Source organism: Haliaeetus leucocephalus, unplaced genomic scaffold (assembly GCF_000737465.1).
Source record: "Haliaeetus leucocephalus isolate CR32 unplaced genomic scaffold, Haliaeetus_leucocephalus-4.0 Scaffold773, whole genome shotgun sequence".
Lineage (NCBI taxonomy): Eukaryota > Metazoa > Chordata > Aves > Accipitriformes > Accipitridae > Haliaeetus > Haliaeetus leucocephalus.
Window position 1 is genome coordinate 1,379,793 of NW_010973209.1, and position 18,917 is coordinate 1,398,709.

An 18,917-nucleotide genomic window follows, 5' to 3' on the forward strand; every position below is an offset into this window, starting at 1 on the left:
TACATTTGCATGTTCCCAGGAATAACAAAGGCTGGAGATACCAATGGCTGAGAAAACTATTTCCCTAAACTGTCAGCTCTTTGAAGCACGCAGATTAATGCAGTGCACTGATAGCTTAGGGTGGTCATGACTCTTCACCACTGAACCAAAAGTTCCAAGCTGTAACACAGGATCTGATAAAATGCGTTTCCTTTAGTAAAAGTCAAACTTTTGAATCACATCTATTTGTTTTAAAGTATCAAGTCAGCAATCTTATAAGATAAGGAACATCATTAAAATAGAGAAAATAGATGAAAATAACACTGGTTAACCAGCTTTCCAACTCAACTTGCTGGCTGCCTAATGTTTTAAGAAAGATCAGCAATTTCAACTTGCTTCTCTTGATACAAAAGATACACAGATATATCTTTATATATATGAATATAGAGATTTTTTTTTTAAAAAGGCAGAAGAATTAAACAAAAGCTTCACCACCAGTAAATTCTGCAGGGATCTCAGTTATGCCAGCACATCTAACTATAATCACTTCCAGCGTATACCAGGATGACAATAGAATCAGATCCAAGATCTCATTTTCTGTTTATTTTTCCTTTCCTCAGCAAAGCTTGATATTAATTGCCTATATTTCATACAATGCAAAACTGTCCAGAAGGCAGTAGGAAGTAGCTAGAGTCATATACCCAGAGCAGAAGCAATTACAATTCCAAGTTCTGTTATAGCCGACTTTCTCCATCAATTCTCAAACAGAAAGAAGCTTCCAGTACCTCACTAATCTATTCCATCTAAGTTAGCATAAACATTTTTGGGTCACCTGTACGCTCTCTATTAAAAACACCTAACATACAACACTCTGGACACCAAGAACTGGGATGTTGCATGGAATTACTAGTTACAAATTGCCGAAGGTATCTTAAAATTCTTACAAGCTTAAAATCTTTCAAATCACGCAGGAGATGGACGTTGCCATGAGCTTACAGAACACCGCAGACGAAAGACATTCAACAGTGGCAACTATTCAGAGAGAGGTAACGTGTGGATGATCAACACATAGAAAGGATAACATGGTATGTGTAAAGGATGATCAACACACAGGGTATAACACAGTATGTATAAAGGAGACGCTAAACATGGAACACCAAAAAGATAAGTCCATTTTATTTCACTGCATCATAAAACTTAATATACATACCTGGTTTTGGCACGGAATTGGTCACGGACTGAGGAACTTTGTCATTAATTAGTTCAACACACTCGCTAGGAAAAAATCCAACCTGTAGTAAAAACAAAAAGAGAGGCAGAATATTGAATGTAGTATTTTTAAGATCTGAACTGTTAAACCAGCAACTGTTAAACATTTTCCTAGAACTCTGCTTGCTTAATGCTTCGTAACATTACCCAACATAAAATGACCAGCATAAGAGAAATAATTTTTCAAAACGATGCAGCCAAAAATTCTACAAACCAAATAATTAGTTATGTAAAATACTGTTTTCTAAGCTTGGTACACAGGACAGAGATACTCAACTTGCAACAGAGAGGGGAGAGGGCAAGTGTGCTACACACCCTTAAATCTCAAGTGGAACTTGAGAGAGAGAGAGAGAGAGAGAGAGACAGAAAGACTTTAGCTGGGTTTCCTGCACCTGGCTGCATGTATGTAACATGAAATTTAATGAAGAGAGCAAGATATTTCAGCTCCTAGCATCCCAGTTATCTGTACTCAAATCTCACCAACACTTGACCTTTTTTCACTGTCAAAATACTACATTCACAAGCACTTTAACATTTTATTCCTTCAGAAAACTGAAATCAAATATGGGTCAATATATTTGCATGTCTGTATAGTCCCGTTACAGAAAAAACACATGTTCTCTAGTGATAAGTTAGGAGAAGATGTTCTGAAGGCACAAAGCTCTCTACTGTGTCCTAGCTTTACTGCATGCACTTGATCTGATGAGCGTGGGTAATAAGTGATACTCCTGAAGCATTCAAATTAAGTGTGTTTAAAGATCTTGCTAAAAAAGTTCAATGTGGTTTTAGTTAAATTTAATTCAATTCAGTCTTAGAACTGAGTACAGGTTTAATAAAATATACATAGAGTAAAATGAGTTCTACATGTGTGAGAACCCAGTAATTTGACTAGAAATAAACACAAGTCATTTTAGAAGAAACAGCATGATGTAGCAAAAAAATCCCTAAAAAGAGCCAGAACTCCGCGGGTGTACTCTTGTATCTGCTTCTGAACATGGACAAGCCAGTGCAACCGTCGTGCCTCAGTTTCCCTGTCAGCAAAGGATGAGGGAGAATAGTGCCACATATCTGTTGTTGAAAACTGATTTGAGAGAATAGCCGACAAACACACTGCACAAGCCGTTTAACCGTTACGGTTTATCTGTGTATCTGCTAATCAAGCTGAAACAGAAAGAATATTCCAGAAACAAAAGCCCAGAGGCAAGACTCTCCTCAGCAAATATTTGAAGATGCTTCAAAAGCAATGACCCACCCTGGACTACCACATAGCAGTGCTATGCAAAAAATTTTGACAGCCACTGAATGGAGCTGCTTCTCTGCTGCCAGCATCGCTGACAATGAAGACATCTCCGAGTGCCCAAGTCACAGCAAGGTCCTGTGACTGCTTACTTTCAAATGCTAATTTGCAGCGTTCCCGCACTGACCTTTAACACAGCATTTTCCCCCTGCATCCCCTAACTCAGAAATGCTGGAGAGGCTGTCTAAACCAGACTAAGGGTTAAAGACTAGAGCACGGGGAGATCTAAATGTTTTGGTGGAATAGGATGTGCCTGCAGAAATTCACATGCCACCCAAAGGTCTCTGTATCTGGGGAGAAGTGAAATTCTTTCCCTTTCACCGTTTAAGGATTCAGGCTAAGATGTGACCAGATAGGAGTTTTACACTTCTCAGCATCCCAACCTTCTCTCCGCTTCACAGTGTCTTCCTTCTTACTCTCATCCCTGGTGAAAGTCAAGCCAGACCAGAGCCTTCGGCAACTTTTATCCTTCGTCCGTATTGCCAGACCTTTTTCTCTCTCGTACCCTACCTCCTCGCCCAACACAGGTTCTGTATTGTGACATGTAATTCAAGCACCAGCACCCTCCCGAGACGCCCCGTCTGAGCAGGATATCCTGTCCCATGGCAGGCATGTGATTTGGACAGCTGAAAGCATCAAGTCGCTTCACGCAGCCACGGTTTGGTCAAGTGCTGCAACAATGCGTGGCAAAGGGCCAGTGGATGGGCCCCAAGCTCATCTAAACAGAAAAACTGGGCCAGGACCGCTGCCAGTCATGTTAGCACATCTATGAAATTCATTGGAGCCGCAAGGCCGTCAGCACTGTGAGTCTGGCAAACAGTCCCTGCTCTATTTATTCATCTTGCACAATTCCCTTTTGTCTCCAAGGGGAAAAAAAAAAAGCAAAAAAAAAAAAGCGCCTTCCTACTCCACGTTGATTTCCACCCATAAACCTCCAAGCAATTTAGTAGCAGTGTCACGCACGGTGTGTCCAGGTAAACACTCCAGACTTTGAAACTATTCCAAATTCCCGAAGGGAAGCCACAGTCAGTAGTAATTCCAGATAACTTCACTTTCCCACACCCTCAAAATCCAGCAAGGCAACGTTTTGTCCAAGTAAAAGGACAAACTGTAATCCATCCTACTTAATGTTAAAGACTTGGAATATGCTTTTTGTTAAGACTATGACAGCACAGGAACAGAACTTGTAACAGCAGCACTACGGATCAGTAGACCTTGCTTCTCTGATCTATGGTTCCCTGTAATTGAGCCTGGCCTGTGCATTACACTTCTCAGTGACTCACAGAACTGAAGAACCCATCCAAAAACCAAGATAATGTATGGCTTCACCCAACCACTCACTCTGCTGGGTGTGCCAATTTTGCGAGGAGATGATATCCCAGCGTTACATAACGTAGCGGTGATTTTTGTGCAGTTTATAGATAAAAATATGCCAATTAGCGCGAGGAAACCTGCATGAATACTAGCATCGCGTACAGGGGCCCTTCGTCAGGCAGCTCTTAGCTCAGTGATGCTGCTGTGCTAGGAGATGTTGAGGAACAGGCTGACTGGTACGTACACAAAAAGTACCGGCATTTAAACAAAATAGATTGCATGGTTTTTAAATACTCTACTATAGCTAAGAATCTCTCTTGGACATTTCTTGCGCAAGAGACAATTTTTAAGTGAGGAAAAATGTATGCATCCAGTGAAAGTTTCAGCCCCATCACACAAACGACACACTTGGGAGACTCCACAGCTGAAGTGATAGTTTCTTTCATTCTCAATGCTCCGAGTACTTTTTTTAATTGCCCACAACGGCTATGCCCAAGATGTGTAAAGAAACCTAAGTACTTGGACACCAACCTTCCAGTAATCATAATGAAAAATGGTGGATCTAAATGCAACTCAAACTCCCAGACTGTAATCAAAAGCTCGTTTGCCTTTGATTGTTAACATAATGTTTCTCCTGTTTCTAGATGCAATATACAATACTAAACATGAATTTAAAAATGAAAGAAGACCCAAGATGGCTAAGTCACTGCTTCTAGGTACCTCGCAACCTTTCACAAGTAAAATACTATACCTGTTCTCAATGTATTATTTTTGCCAAGTTCACAACAATAATTATAATAGATTTTTTTAGGGAAAGAGAATTTTTACTTGTGCTAGTGTTGACAAGCTCTCTGATGCTAACTTACTGGTAACAGTTCTGAAGGCTTACATTTTCTGACATATTTATTCTAACTTTTCTTGCAAGATCCCCAAGAGATCATCTTCAGGGTCATAACCTGTAACTTGTGCCTCATTCCCACCCACTTAAAAGATGCTGCTTTTCCTCCCATGGAAAGTTTTCCATGATTTTGTATAAATAAATGAGTTTAGTCCAAGAGTTAATCTCAACAGATGTAGCAAGGCACTATTAGAGCTTGAGCCAGGATTAAGGGATTTGGCAACGTACGAAAATTAATAGCAAGGGTAGTATATATTTAGATAAATACAAGGTCATCTAAAGGTTAAAAAAATCACTACACACCTTAACCAAAGGAAGAAAGCACAGGCTACCATTGTATGCAAACATTTCTGCAACAGCTACTATATTTTTTTTTTCATTTTTATGCCAGCATCTGCTAAAACTGGAAGATACATGAGGCTTTAAGTGGAAAAGTCAAAGTAACTAATAATTTTCAGTGTACGAGGAGAAATTCAAACAAATGAGAAAGCAGCAGCAGCATAAATGGCAAATGAAACACTAAGACATTTTGATTTGTTTTTTTGTTTTGACACAGGGTTAAATTTCATTCAAACGTTTTTCTCTTTTAGTTTTAAATCACAATAGGCTAGCAAAACCTAACATCAACTTTTTATTGCTTGTTTGGCTTTCATGAGCAGAATTTTCACTACGCTGTTTGCCAAATAACTACATAGTAGTGGCTAGGGCAGAGAGCAGGGCACCCTCACCCTAGCTTCCCAAAGTACAGCTGGCACACCAGTGCAGTTCCCGTTAAGAAGGTACTCACCCATTTCAGAGAGGCACCAGGTACAGGAGGAACAGGATTGTTAGTCCTCTTATCCTGAGCCCTTGTAAAAGAGCGCTGAACATCTTGGCCACAAAACTCTTCTAATTTCTTTTATTCACAAAAAAAAAAAAAAAGATGTCTGTGTGGGATGATATACGTTAATTATCCATTCCTGACTGGTATGCCAGCTGTACTTTGGGAAACTAGGTGAGGCTGGTCAAAGGCTCTCCCTTTAACATTCCCACCTGCCGGAGCGGCTGAATGCTGAACATTACTACCAAAGGTCACACGCTCCTACAGCGAGGTGCGAGAAATCTCTGCCGCTCAACTCCAGAAACGCATTCACCCCTACGGTGCTCGCTGGCTGGGGACGGCAAGGGAAATGCCAGCGCACGTGTATGAGTGCCTGTGCCCGTGCAAATTTTTGCTACGTGCCTACAGAAGAAGGGCAGAGTGGATGTGTGCAGAGTAGGAAACTCGTGGCAAGTCATTTCGGACATCGTTTTGCCCAATCTGTTACTGCAGTTGGCACTGTTCTACAAATGGAAGTGGCCATCTGGCTGAGAAATGACGCCACTGGTGACGCGTCCACTGGGCTCTTGCACATCGTCTGTTTTGCAGGTGATATCATTCGCCAGCCAGACGGCTGCCTCTTGCACCGAGTTCCCAAATCAATGCACGTGAACCAGAAATCAAACTTTGGCTTCTCAATTAAGACCTGGTGTTTCCAAAGTGCCACAGTAGCCGCAAAAATGTGCTCTGCCTTCCCAGGCTGTTTTTACTAATAGGTACCCTATGTTCACATCACATACATGCTACTTATTAGAAAATGATGCACAAGAAAAAAAAAATGCTCTCAACCTGACCAATACAAGACAGAACACGTCCCTGTTTGGGAAATCCATTCAGTCTTAAAGCCCGTGTTCAGGTTCAGGACGGAGCGTGGTTTGAAAGCAAGGGCCTGCAGTTTCACAACCAGCTCAAGCTCACGTAAGCACAGACTGATTAAAGTCCAGTCCACCTCCTGCTACACACACTCCTGTGCACTGTTCTGTGTCACCTGTAGCAGCTGTGCAGCTTGCTGTTGTGCAGCAGTGCAACTAATGGAACTACACCCAAAAGACAGAATTATTCAGAACATCAAAAGGCAGTTGTGCATCAAAAAAGGGCCCGTGTCTAATGATTCAGCTGTCTGAAACAGAGTTACTGATTGAAAAGACAAGGCATGAAGAAAAAGAAGAGGAGAACAAAGAGGGCTGGAAGGCTGTTTATGTGGAGGTGGCTGTAATTTAGGTACCAATCTTTCAATCAAAGCAGTGACTCACTAAGGGCATTTGAAAAGAAAAAGGCTTGAGGAAAAATGTCTTAAAAATCATTTTACTTTAACCAGAGAAAATGATAAGAAGCCTAGTGGGTTGTTTTGTTCCGCATAGGATTAAGTGTCTTGCAATGCAGTTGTTAGATCAGGTGTCGGGAGAAAGGCACTCGCAACTGTAACACGGAAATCTGAAGGACAACAAAAATGGAGATTCATTCCTGAAGGGTAACTCTGGCTGGCAAAGAATAAATTGACTTCATGCTGAATCAAAGCTGCAGTTCAAATTGAACATGCTTGCAACCTATCAGATTTGCTTTTCTGTTGACATCTGTAGACCTGCCTCTTGTTCATTTGTACAACACAGAGAAACCCTTTATTTATTCTAATAGATGGGGGGACATGCAGGAATGAATTCAATTCTGCCCAGCCATACACGAGTCACAGCTGGTTTAAATGCACAAAACCAGGTAAGTTCTTTTAGGTCAAGAAGTAATTTTTTTCCCCACGTTTGGCGAAACCTTGCTCTCCTCCTATCAAGACATGATTTACAATGTAAGGTGTGCTCCATTTGATAAAACCTTGCTCCTTTCCTAGCACAAAGCAAAAACCTGAGAAGTAACATGAACAAACTGTCCAAACATTTGGTCTTTGGACCTCCTCCTTTTATCTGCTCTCAGAATCACAACTATCTGGCAAGACAGTCTTTGTTGATCTATTTCATTAATTAAAATGACTGGATCAACAGATTGCTATCACATTTACAATGGCTGTTGTTCCTAAACGGGAACAGAATCGTTTGCCTATAACAACGCTTAAACTCTTTAAAGGCTGCACAGCTTCATCAGTCCTTATACATGTTACTATAACAACATTCTTCACCTATACACTCTTTTAAAGTATTCATCAAGTCCACTTGCGTACTGAACTGTAACACATCTCTAGGTCCTGTGTATCAACACCAGAGATAAATTTCCTTTCTCTGAATTCTCTTCTCACTGCAGCAGTTAGTATGGTCAAAAAACTCCATTACATCGGGAAATGTACTTTTTCTGTACACTCAGAGCTTATGGGCCTTAAACTTGAAACACGGGTTAAAAACCCCTCTCCCTCTTTGTACAACGCTAGAGTTTGCATCTCTTGGTAGCTGATGGTGTCTCATGGAAATGAAAAGCTCTGATAAGTACATTTCAAAGAAATGACAAAAACTGTCAATTCACAGGAAAAATGCACCTCTCTGCAAATCAGATCCATGGTTGTGTGAAGAGATATGTTTACGCAGTAATAACTGAGTTAGCATAGCTTATGAAATTACTGCCTGTCAACTGAGGTACAGCTGTTGAAAACCACCTCTGAACTAACTAGCTTTACTCTGCAGTCAGCAGGAGCAGAAAGCATACAGATGGCCTGTTACCCCATCTCAGCTGAAAGGCAGTAACTTCGTAAAACACGCTAACTTCATTTTCTGCATTTGTGCAAACGCATCCCGAGAGCTACTGAAACATATATTATGGCTGCCACATTTCCAATAGTGTGGTTCAGTAGCCATGATCTGATTCACATTGTGAAAGACTCTTGCTTACCATTTAAGACGCAAGATTATTCCACCCCTAATTTTCTGTTAAGCAAAAATATGGTGCTCTATGCCTGCAGCTGTTCAGATCTGTTGTGTCAGTAGACTGACTGTGCACAGATACAGACAAACCCCTTTTCAAGCGGTTTGCTCATCAACATATCTTTATGCTGGGAGATCACAATAGGGTTGCTCTGATCTGAGACAGAAGGCAGTGACAAACTGCAGAAGAGCTCCCTTGCTTCTTGGGTCTTTAATCACCAGTGACGCTCTTCATATCTGGTCACCATTTCAGCCAGCCCGATGGCAAGCAGGGAGCTTGCACGGAATAATGGAATCTACGTCCTGCGTGGGGATACCACACACTTGTAATCGATCAGCTTTGTGCAAAGTGTCTGCACTCATGCACCGATCACAAAGTAGTTTTGTTTTATTGATTCACTTGGAAGTTAAATGCGGTATAGTCTGATCACGCCAAGCAGTACCAAAGCATTTCATTAATTTTTGATAGTACAGCAAATACAGCGTTAGGGCTTCTACGATCAGAACAAAAGTCCTGCAAAGACATAACACAGTTCAAAACTAGAAGAACAACAGTCAAGTTTGTTCAAGAAATATCGATGTGTTAACTCTAGAAACAAATTTGATTTCGGAGCAGGTATCAAATGTCCACGCTGCTCTGATTTTACAAATGAGATACTATCTGAATTCCCACATCTGATATAAAGCCAACAAAAGCTGTATCTCACATGCTCTGGCTAATCAGACAGAAATGTAATCGTGTAACTAACACTCCATTCAGATGGGATTTGTAGCGTTTGCAGATCCAATTGCACACAACCCTGGTATTAATGACAGCAGAACCACAATCTGGATCTGGCACAGGAAGGTCTGTCAGGGAACTTTGAGAAGACTTTCGGGCCAAAATATACATATGTCTGGTCAATTCTGACTCTCTCCAGAGCAAACTCATAATTCCACCTACTCACAGACAGCAACTGCAGTATGAAAATCCCTCCTACTAGAAAGGAACTGAAATGTGAGACACTACAGTGTGAGGAGGTAGAAAGTCAGTTACCCCAACCTCCAGTAGCTTTTGGGGTTTGTTTTGTAAATAGAGACTTCCCCCCCCCTTCAATTTCCTAATGAGAAAATCCAAGCTAGCTAATAAAAACTCTTTTGGAAGAGAAGTGCCATTTCAACGCAAAAGTTTTGGTACCTAATTCCCATGTATGTTTAGGATCTTTTGAAAATTCAGTCTAACTCTCTCTGCTATAACATTTACAGAGACCAGTAATAGTAACACGACACAATAAATGCAGGCATGAAAGCAGAGGTTAGTTGGGTGGCTTGTCCAAGTCAGTGGCAGTGTCTTATCAACTGGCTTTCTCTGAATCCTCCATGTTCTGCCTGATCTAGTTTCAGATAGTGGAAGGAATGGGATGATAATTTGAATAACAGTGTCAGCTGCCTTGAAGGGGGTGCAACATAAGCTTCCATTAACATCAGGCCAGCTGTCGATCAAAGGGTCATGGCTATCCCTAACTCGCAGAGTTAGGCAGGGAGATAACCTCCTATGAAGACCACATGTCTGCTGTAGCCCAAGTCCAGAGAGAAAGGGGGAGTCCTCTTACACCAACGCAGGGATACTCTGCGCGTATCCATGAGTAATCCTGTGCAGGCACAGCAGTTCGATAAACACACTGCCGAGTTTCCTGCCTTTATTTAAGTTGCACTGTCATGTCTGATGCTTGTGCCTACCTGAAATCCATGTTTGCCTCTCCACCATGTGGTCAGCTCCTTTGGTGGCATATCAATAACAGACACTATGTCTCCCACCTGCAAAAGATCGGCAACATCAGTCACGGCTTGCAATGTGCCTAGGAGGAAAGCGCAAGTCAAATAACTGCGTTTGTCAATACTGCAAAAAAACAGAACTTGTGAGCAACTGCACCAGTGCCAATCTTGAGACATCTGCCTGTGTAAAAGCAAACTGTGAGGTAGAAGAGTTACGGCATTATACAACATACAGGATACAGCTGTTTATAAGGAAACAATTCTCAAAAGCAGCAGGCTCTCTGCCAAAGGGTACAGAAGTGTTCTGATTAAACTGCAGGCATAAGTAAGCAGTGATGATGTAAAACACTTTGGAAAATCTTCTCAAGTAGCTGAGCTAATTTTTACTACATGCCCTATATACGTGTACGTAGGCATTGACATATGTCGTCTTGTTTCCTTTCACAGCAAAAAGTTAAGAGCTCCCTTTGTAGCTCACAAACTGACCAAGAGATGCCTTTCTTAATTAAAAAATGAACAGATGAAAGGTGGTGTGGTGTTACAGCAACAGGAAGGAAAATGACCAAAGAGACCAAAGAGGTTTTCTGAAGCTTTGCTCATTTCCATAAAAAATGTAATACTGCAATAGTTCAAAAGGAAATCAGTATAATCAATACTAAATCTGGCTTGCTAATTAAGATCTGTGTGGCCTCTATAATAGAAAATGAGATAGGCCAGAGCAGAAGGGGCAGAACCTAAATAAATACTGCAGCTAAGCATAGCAAAAATTGTTAACAGTAATGACCAGATGTTTTACATTGATGGACCTCAAAGTGCTTTACAAAGAAGATAACACAACCCCATTTTTCAGATAGGGATAACTGAGACACAGGGAAGTGAAGTGATTTCCTCAAGGGAACAGCAAATCAAGAGCAAAGCAGATTTCCATTAAGGAAACTGCTGTCACCACAATGAGCAGAGAAGCCAGGTATTTTCTTCAGTATTGGGGAGCAAATGCCAGTCAGCTGCTTTTGCAATTGCCTATAAGAAATTAACAATAGCCTAAACATAAAGAGATAGTTTGGGTCAGAGCGCAGCATTGTAGAACAACTGATCATATTCTACTTCTGTTCTGCCAAGGTTTCTCACTGCATTAACTTGGAAAGCCACAAGTGCCTTGGTTTCCCCGCTCGTATACTACGCCTCGTAACAACTTGTTGGACTGCCTGACAGTTGCAAGGCCAAGTTAGCCGGCTGGCGCAGAGCTGTAAGATTTACAAGCAGGGAGTGGCATCTTAGTGCTTTTATTGATACTGAGACACTGACAAACAGCTTGTATCCCGTACTGCACGCATTTTAACTTGGACGATGACATACCCACATGTCTTTCTGATTATTGCGGTTCTTTGGTGTACACTAATAATTGCCTCGATTTTGAATATGAACAAAGCCCTGGCAGCACTAGACTATCACTATTATTTTTACATCCTGCGCTGCATGCTAAAAATGTGATCACAAAAAATCCTTCGGGCACTAACTGTTTTCCTTTACATTTTTTTGTAGAACGCTGTGAATATTCCATTGATAGTACCGCTGCACATAAACAATCAGAGCATAAAATGCCGCTCTCTGGGTAGAATAGACAAGAACCAGATACCCAAAGACTTCCAGTGTCTGATCTTCCAGATCTTTGCTCCACAGCAGCTCCTACTCTGCATCACGTAAAATTTTCAGAACAGTTTTAGATTGTCACCTGCCCTTTAAGAGCCAAACTCTTTGACAGCCTGGTTCTTTACTTTTCATGGGAGCAGAAGCTCTTAAAAATGGTTTTAGACACAGACTTGCTAACAGGAACACAGGTTGTGTAAACTGGCCAATGAATAATTAAATTGGCATGTGTCCACATACACGCATATGTGGACAGTCTTCCTGAACAGATACAACATACTTTGATACACTCTACAGTATGAACTATGCAGGGTCTGCTGCTGCTCAGAGACCAGGCTGGAGTACTTGGCAGTATCTGTTTAATCAGAAGATACTAATGCCAACTAAAGCTATATTTTAAAGATGACTGAACTCCTCCCTGTATCCAACCCATTGCAAATTGAATATTTAACTGAATCTTCTAAGCTTCACCTCACAAAATATTCTGAAAGTGTCTGAATATATTCCTGATGCGCGCGCACACACACAGAGTCACACATGTTACACTCTTCTGTATATGACAACAAGGAATGTAAGCTCCTTTAATTATTTACCTCAAAGGACAGTTCGTCTGCTGCTTGAGCAATATATCTCTTAATAACGTGGGCAGCAGCAATAGCAGGAACGTTAATGGATGATTCCTCATGGACCAGCAGGTGATTCCCCTTGTTATCAATCTGAAATAAAGAGCACAGGAGACTGTGAGGCAGCTGAGGACAAGTGAGGAGGCATTTTATTGGTGCTCATACATGGCAGAGACCTCAAGCTGATTCACAGAGACAGCACAGCTTGGGGGCCCCCCGAGGAGAGCAGCACGGAGAGACAGTGGAGGGCACAGCACACACAGAAAGGAAGCGCAAGAACAATTCTTAAAGAGTATTTCAGAAGGCCGTAAGTCCCCATCCAACTAATGAGGAAAAATGCTGTATTTGTGCATCTTTGCGCACAAACAGTAACGTGACAGCGAATGTTTACACCTCCCTTTAACACCAAATCGTATTGTTTTCCTGAAGTACTTAAAATGGCAATACAAAAGCGACTACAAAAATTCCCTACAAGATGGAATTAATGCTCAAGAAGAGGCACTGAGGTAAGGAGGAAATGCTGTCAAACCAAAAACTAGTGTCACTTTCAATTTTCTCCCGCCCTTTTATTTCTTTTTTTTAAGAAAACATGGCTCCCACCCCTTGCTGCAATCATCAGCCTACTTTCAAAATTCCTAGATTTTTGTGCTCGCGTAAAATTTTGTAGAGTCTCAGTCAATTGGAAAGGTTCTTCTGTATTGCATGTGCAATAGGTTTGCTGTAATCTCTAGGTCCACTGTGTTGCTGTCAATTCTACAGTTTCATTTTTCTCTGTAACTTCCTTCCTCCCTTCGTGCTGAGAAGGTTTCCAAGATTTTTCTCATCCCAAAGCATTTCAGGGTGAGGAGGATATCAGCGGGGAAAATTGCAGGAAAACGCACTCAATCCTTATCACAACCATTTAAAAATGAACAGTCTAATAATAGTAGTTTCTATTCCTGGTGTGCAGCAATATCATCAGGCAATGGAAAGACACACGTATCTCTACCCAGACTAATCAGCAACAGCACCGCTGACACAGACAGGTGGCCTTGATCACTTAGCCCCATTCTTTCCTGCACGCGTTGCCCAATAAGGTCTATTGTTTAAGATGGTAGAAGACCATTAACAGAGAAACCAAAGCTGCAGCTGCAATTCACAATATACAAACAGTGCCACTGCAAGCACAACGTAGGCTCTGTTGAGCAGTTTAACCAACAGTGATGGCAAACAGGAGCAGATAACACTTATTGTTTCTGTAGCTATCGCAAGAAAAAATTAAAGAAAAAAAAGAGGGCAGGCAAACACCATAACTGAAACAGCTCCAATAGTTTTAGAAACTTGCCACAGTTGCAGCATTGCCTTGCCAAAAAGGAGCCTAAGAATGCGTGTGCTTTCTGCAGCCTGTTACTCAAGAGACTTTGGCCATGAACTGGACTTTCCCAGGCGGTCCACTGACCCAAGCGCTGCTTCACTAGAACTGCCACCTCCTTTTATTTGTGAATATCAGCAGAATGACACGTCTTTGGGTGGCAAAATCCAAGCAAGAGGGGGAAAAAGCTTCTATATTCTTAACATTGGATCTGATCCTGTTTGTTCTATACCTTTTGTGGCCACCTATATGCTGCTAACAGGGGAATAAAGCTCTTAGGATAGCATTTCAGTGACACCAATAGGTCTGGAAGGATTATACCTCTTTCTGGAAAGGCAAGAGAGCACATTTGTGGCTTGCTCTGCTGCTAAGGTCAGGAAAAAAAGAACAACCTGAGCTTCATACTGTACCTCCATCCATGTGAGAGCAGGCCCACAGTTTATCTTGTTGCCTGCGATGGCTGAGAGACGTGACAGGTAAGCCATCAGCATCTGGGTGACAAGCTGGAACAGAAAGAAACGGACATACAGTTTGTCTGTTAATACACCATAGTTTGGAGAGACTTATTCAGACTTGGAGAGACCATAAATTATCCGTTGGCACAGGCAAGCGTTTAGAAATATATTCCCTTTTGCAAGGAAATCTGTCATTTGGAGAAGGACAGCAAACTGCGTACAGTGTTACAGTGATTACACACACACACACACAAAAGCATAAAGAAGCAGCTCCCTCTGAAAGTAATAACGTTATTTTTATAAGATATGTAGATTTTCGTAATTTCCCTTGTCAAGATACCTTAAGTCTAAAGCCTTCCTCTCATCATGAATTTCACATACAAAAAACTCATTTGTATTATGGCCATCAAACACATCTGAGAACCATTTAGCAAAACAAAACACTGGCTGCCATTTCCACCCACTTGCAAACCCTTAAGAATGTGGCAACTCAGACCCCTTGGCGAAAGAGAAGAGGGTTTAAAAAATAAACTTAGCAATGTCCCTTCTGTAACAGTAAACTTGCTTTTATTAAAGAGAAGCTAGTGAGGTCTTTCCAAAGCTTCACAGCGACTGTGTCGTAAAGCAGTATTGTAGCCCAGAGTTTGTAGGACTGTTTAAAACATTGTTCTCCTCAACCATCTGTTCAAATGTGGTCAATTCAAAATAAAAAAATATAGTATGAGACACCACACAGCTGCAGAATTACATTTCACAGAGCAATAGAGCTGTTCAACATCTTTACATCTTCTGTGCTTACAGACATAATGCAGATTTTCAGGCTCATGCTATAAAGTACATATTAAATCAGTTGTACAAATAAAGATGTAAGACATAGGAATGCCTAAAATATAACTTAAAAATATAAACCCAGGAATTCATTATCCTGAATAGTGCTGCTTCTGCTGAATTTAAGAGTCTAGAAGCTTTAAATTCTCTTCAGAAATAGTCTGCATTAAGCCAAAGCAACTAATAAATCAGTTTCTCTGATAAGCAATGAGACTGGATTATCAACTTCCTATATATTGAATGGCAAAAGCCCTGCAGACTTCAGTGGGGTACTGATTTCGGCCATTGCGTGTTGTTCTAAAGCAATCAATCCTCACCCGCTCAGCACTGCAAGAACACAGATTCTGATCTATAGATCCCGGATGGATTCTTCTTTGAATGCTTGGAATGGCCTCAATTTCCTCATTTCCCTTTTCGGCTACACATCCCGTGAGCAGGCAACATCAGCCTTCCAACAGAGCATGTCAGAATTTTTCCGTGCTCGTGCTTGATGGTAGGGGGCAAACATACAACTACAGGTCCCAGAGGTAAGTGACCTGTGAAATGAAGCAATGGGCACTGTCTGCCACCGTGATACACGCTCTTCCCACAGACAGACCGAGGCCAAACAGTTTTGTTATGCTCTACTGGCTCAGATAACCTCTGTGGCCATGCATTACATTGCCTTCCTCTCCACATCTTCTGAAATGATGCAGTCAAGATGGACCTGCTACTTTCCAGAAGATTATTTTGGACATGAATAAATCTCTAAATTATCAACAGACAAGAAGCCGAAGGAATTCCAGCTCACCGTATTCCAGGCGAAGACAGTAAGTCAGGAAATGAAAAATACCCCCTGTTCATTTAGGAAACACCCCCATTCTTCAAGCTTTTTAAAGACCCTTTAAATAATGCACTAATGCAAATGCTCTTAAAAAACAGATTCGGTAATTTTCAGTTTATAAATATAAGCCTAGCATTCCAAATGGTATTACACTTGCAGTGCTGCAGCCCTAGAACAGCATGATTTCCTAGGAATGTTAAGTTGCTAACATTAAGTCAGGAAATATCCACGTCATTGAAAAAGTTTCCAAAGACACAACAAAATTCTTATCTAAGGTACTAACAGGACAGCTTCTTTCCTGACACTCTCAGTAACCGTTCCACACTTAGCAGCACATTAATTCATATGAACTTGCAGGCATTTCCCTTTAGATCACTGAAAATAAGGGTAGAAAACACATACTGATCTTATTACTAGGAATCAATTTCCAAATCTAACCCAGGCCACATTAAAACTACTTTGTACATACTTGAAAATATCTTCCAATCCCTTGCTGGTGACTGTGCTTTAAATGTTTACAGAGCTGATAATTTACCTCTGGACTGTCCTTCAGGGCATCGGAGCGGGGTAGCTCAGAGAGCTGGGAGAAGCGCCGGTCATAAATACATAGGTGAAGATGTTTATCGAGTACTCTGAAATCTTCATAACTCCGCTTCACGATCCAGCTCCTCCCCTGCATAAACAGAAAAAGAATCACACTTTTATAAGCTCCTCACCAATTTGGAAGAAAACGAAAGTTTGTGCAGAAGTAGCAGACAGATCTGGCCATCTTTCTTCTCAAAACATTTGAAAATTATGAAAGTGCCTTAGTAGTGTTTTCATGTTTTAATTTGTAGACAGCCATACAAGCCCAAACCAGCTGTTAGTGTTCCTCTTTTAATTATTTAACCATGGGTTTAGATGTGGCCCAGCATTATGAGACCTCTCCAAAGCTTTTAACTTCCACCTGTCTTACAAGGATTTTGTAGCATTTTCACACACGAGGTGTCTTTGCACAGATGTAAATTACAAAATGGTTGTATAAATAGCATGAAATTAGATTCTACACAGATAGAAGAATATACATCCAGGGATCTGAAGGCAGAATCGAAGCTTGCAAAATTTTTGTCAGACGCCCCAGGCAAATCTTCAGCTGAATTAAAAAAACAGCCTATGATGAGTAACACTAGCTGAAGATTTACTCCTGAATGCATGTCATTTCCCCAATTAAAATATTGACAAGATACATACTGCTTCAGGGGACAAGGAAGGGACCATGGCAGCACAGCATAATTTGCTTTGTGAGGCTTTTAATGACTACTTCTAAATGCTTCATGGCCTATTATGATCAATAAAAAATGTTGTAATAATGCAGCAGTTTACAGGTCAAAGCACTTTATGAACAGTCATTAATCTTCTCAATACACCCGTGCAGCCCCTAAAACGGGACTATTCCTGTTTTACAGATGTAGACACTCACTCAGTGACCACGGACCTCCACAAAGCTTCCCCACCTTCTATTTCAAGTGCAAAGTGCTTTTTCAGTCTTTCTTTCCTAAAATCAACCGTACGGCCATATTTAAAAAGAAAAAAAATCTCTATCAGCATTACACACTCCACACGCAGTTGCCTCTCCCTTGGGAAAGGATGAGAAAACCAACAAAGCTCGCAACAGATGTTGGCCATGCTGTACAAGTCCAGGTGCTCCTATAGCATAGCAGTGCAAGGACTCAAAAGATGTCAGAGGAAGGAATTAGATCGCTCCAGGTTACACGGCCACTCAAAGGCAGGGCCAAGGATTAAAAGCAACAAAGGGATGCCTGGCAACCAGTACCAAAAGCAGAGAAATGCATGGTATAAGAGGGGACACGTCACTGGGGAAAGTAGCTGCAAAGCGTGATCCCAGATGGGCTGTAGGTGGCTGTCAGAACTACACCTGATGCCCTCTTTGCTTGGGATACGAAAAAAGCATGGCTTACTCCAACTTCTCAACCACGCCATATTCATTTGTTTATCAGGAAAGTTATAAGCATCACTTTTGTATTAATATGCAAAGCCTGCAAGGCAATCATAAATGTAAAACCTACAATCCAGCGTACTAGCCATTTTCTGTCAAATTTATTTAGGACAACTCCAGACTGTGTACTGTGCCCATAAACTCTGCTTTCGTATCACAAGAAATCACCCATATTTCACAAGCCTACAAAGAGGGTACCTACAGAGGACATAAATGCTTTGTAATTTCTGTAAGTTATGTCATTTTACTTTTCGTCTAAAGGAGAAAAACAAGAACAGGAGTGCAAGTCTAATTATCTTCAAAAAGATGACAGCCTTTCCCATTTCTCCATCTTTTGCAATTAAGTGGTTCTTGCTCTCTTGATAAGTTGCTAGTATTGACCTTCAGCTGAGCAAGGTTTAGTCACCAATGTAAGAAACAACAGGCTGAGAAATCGCTTCAATCCTTTATTTGCTTCTGCCCGCTGCACTTAACAGGACATTTCAATACAATCTCGTACGTGGCCCACACAACTAAAAAACCCATTTGTCAAGTGATCGTAAATCTGACATTAATTCCACGATATTTTAATTTTAAATGTTGGACTGTAGATTCCCAGTCTCTTTTTATCATGAATTAGGACAGTAAGAGTTAAATTTACAAGACAGGAATAGTTGGGGTCAGCAAACTACTGGTCCATGCGACAGGGGGTGCAGGATCAGCTGTGGAGAGAACGGGCTATCCAGACAGCACTCTCCTTGCTTCTGAAGAATCCCATTCTACACGATGACAGCAACGAGCCTCCTAATAGCTAGCAAGGAAGCTGATTAACGAGCAGGGACAGCTTACCTCGCAGCAGCAGTGGTGTTTCTTGCCCCACCATCTCTCCGGGAGAGAGATACACGATGTCGCTGCCCGACGACTCGCGGAGCAAGCCCCGAGCCGGCACGGACTGAGCGCGGTGCAGAAAGGTACCCCCGAACCAC

General features: G+C 41.4%; 1 protein-coding gene across 1 annotated transcript in view; it reads right to left on the reverse strand.

The window, feature by feature from the left end:
• The window catches only part of ARHGAP32 (Rho GTPase activating protein 32), a 186,292-nt gene that overhangs the window by 62,207 nt on the left and 105,168 nt on the right, over positions 1-18,917 (reverse strand). Inside the window, exons 6-10 of the mRNA XM_010581387.1 lie at positions 16,492-16,629; positions 14,261-14,353; positions 12,470-12,592; positions 10,194-10,271; positions 1,190-1,271 (exon numbers count right to left, since the gene is read on the reverse strand). Coding sequence (XP_010579689.1) covers positions 1,190-1,271; positions 10,194-10,271; positions 12,470-12,592; positions 14,261-14,353; positions 16,492-16,629 — 514 coding nt within the window. The remainder of the gene's footprint in view (positions 1-1,189; positions 1,272-10,193; positions 10,272-12,469; positions 12,593-14,260; positions 14,354-16,491; positions 16,630-18,917) is intronic.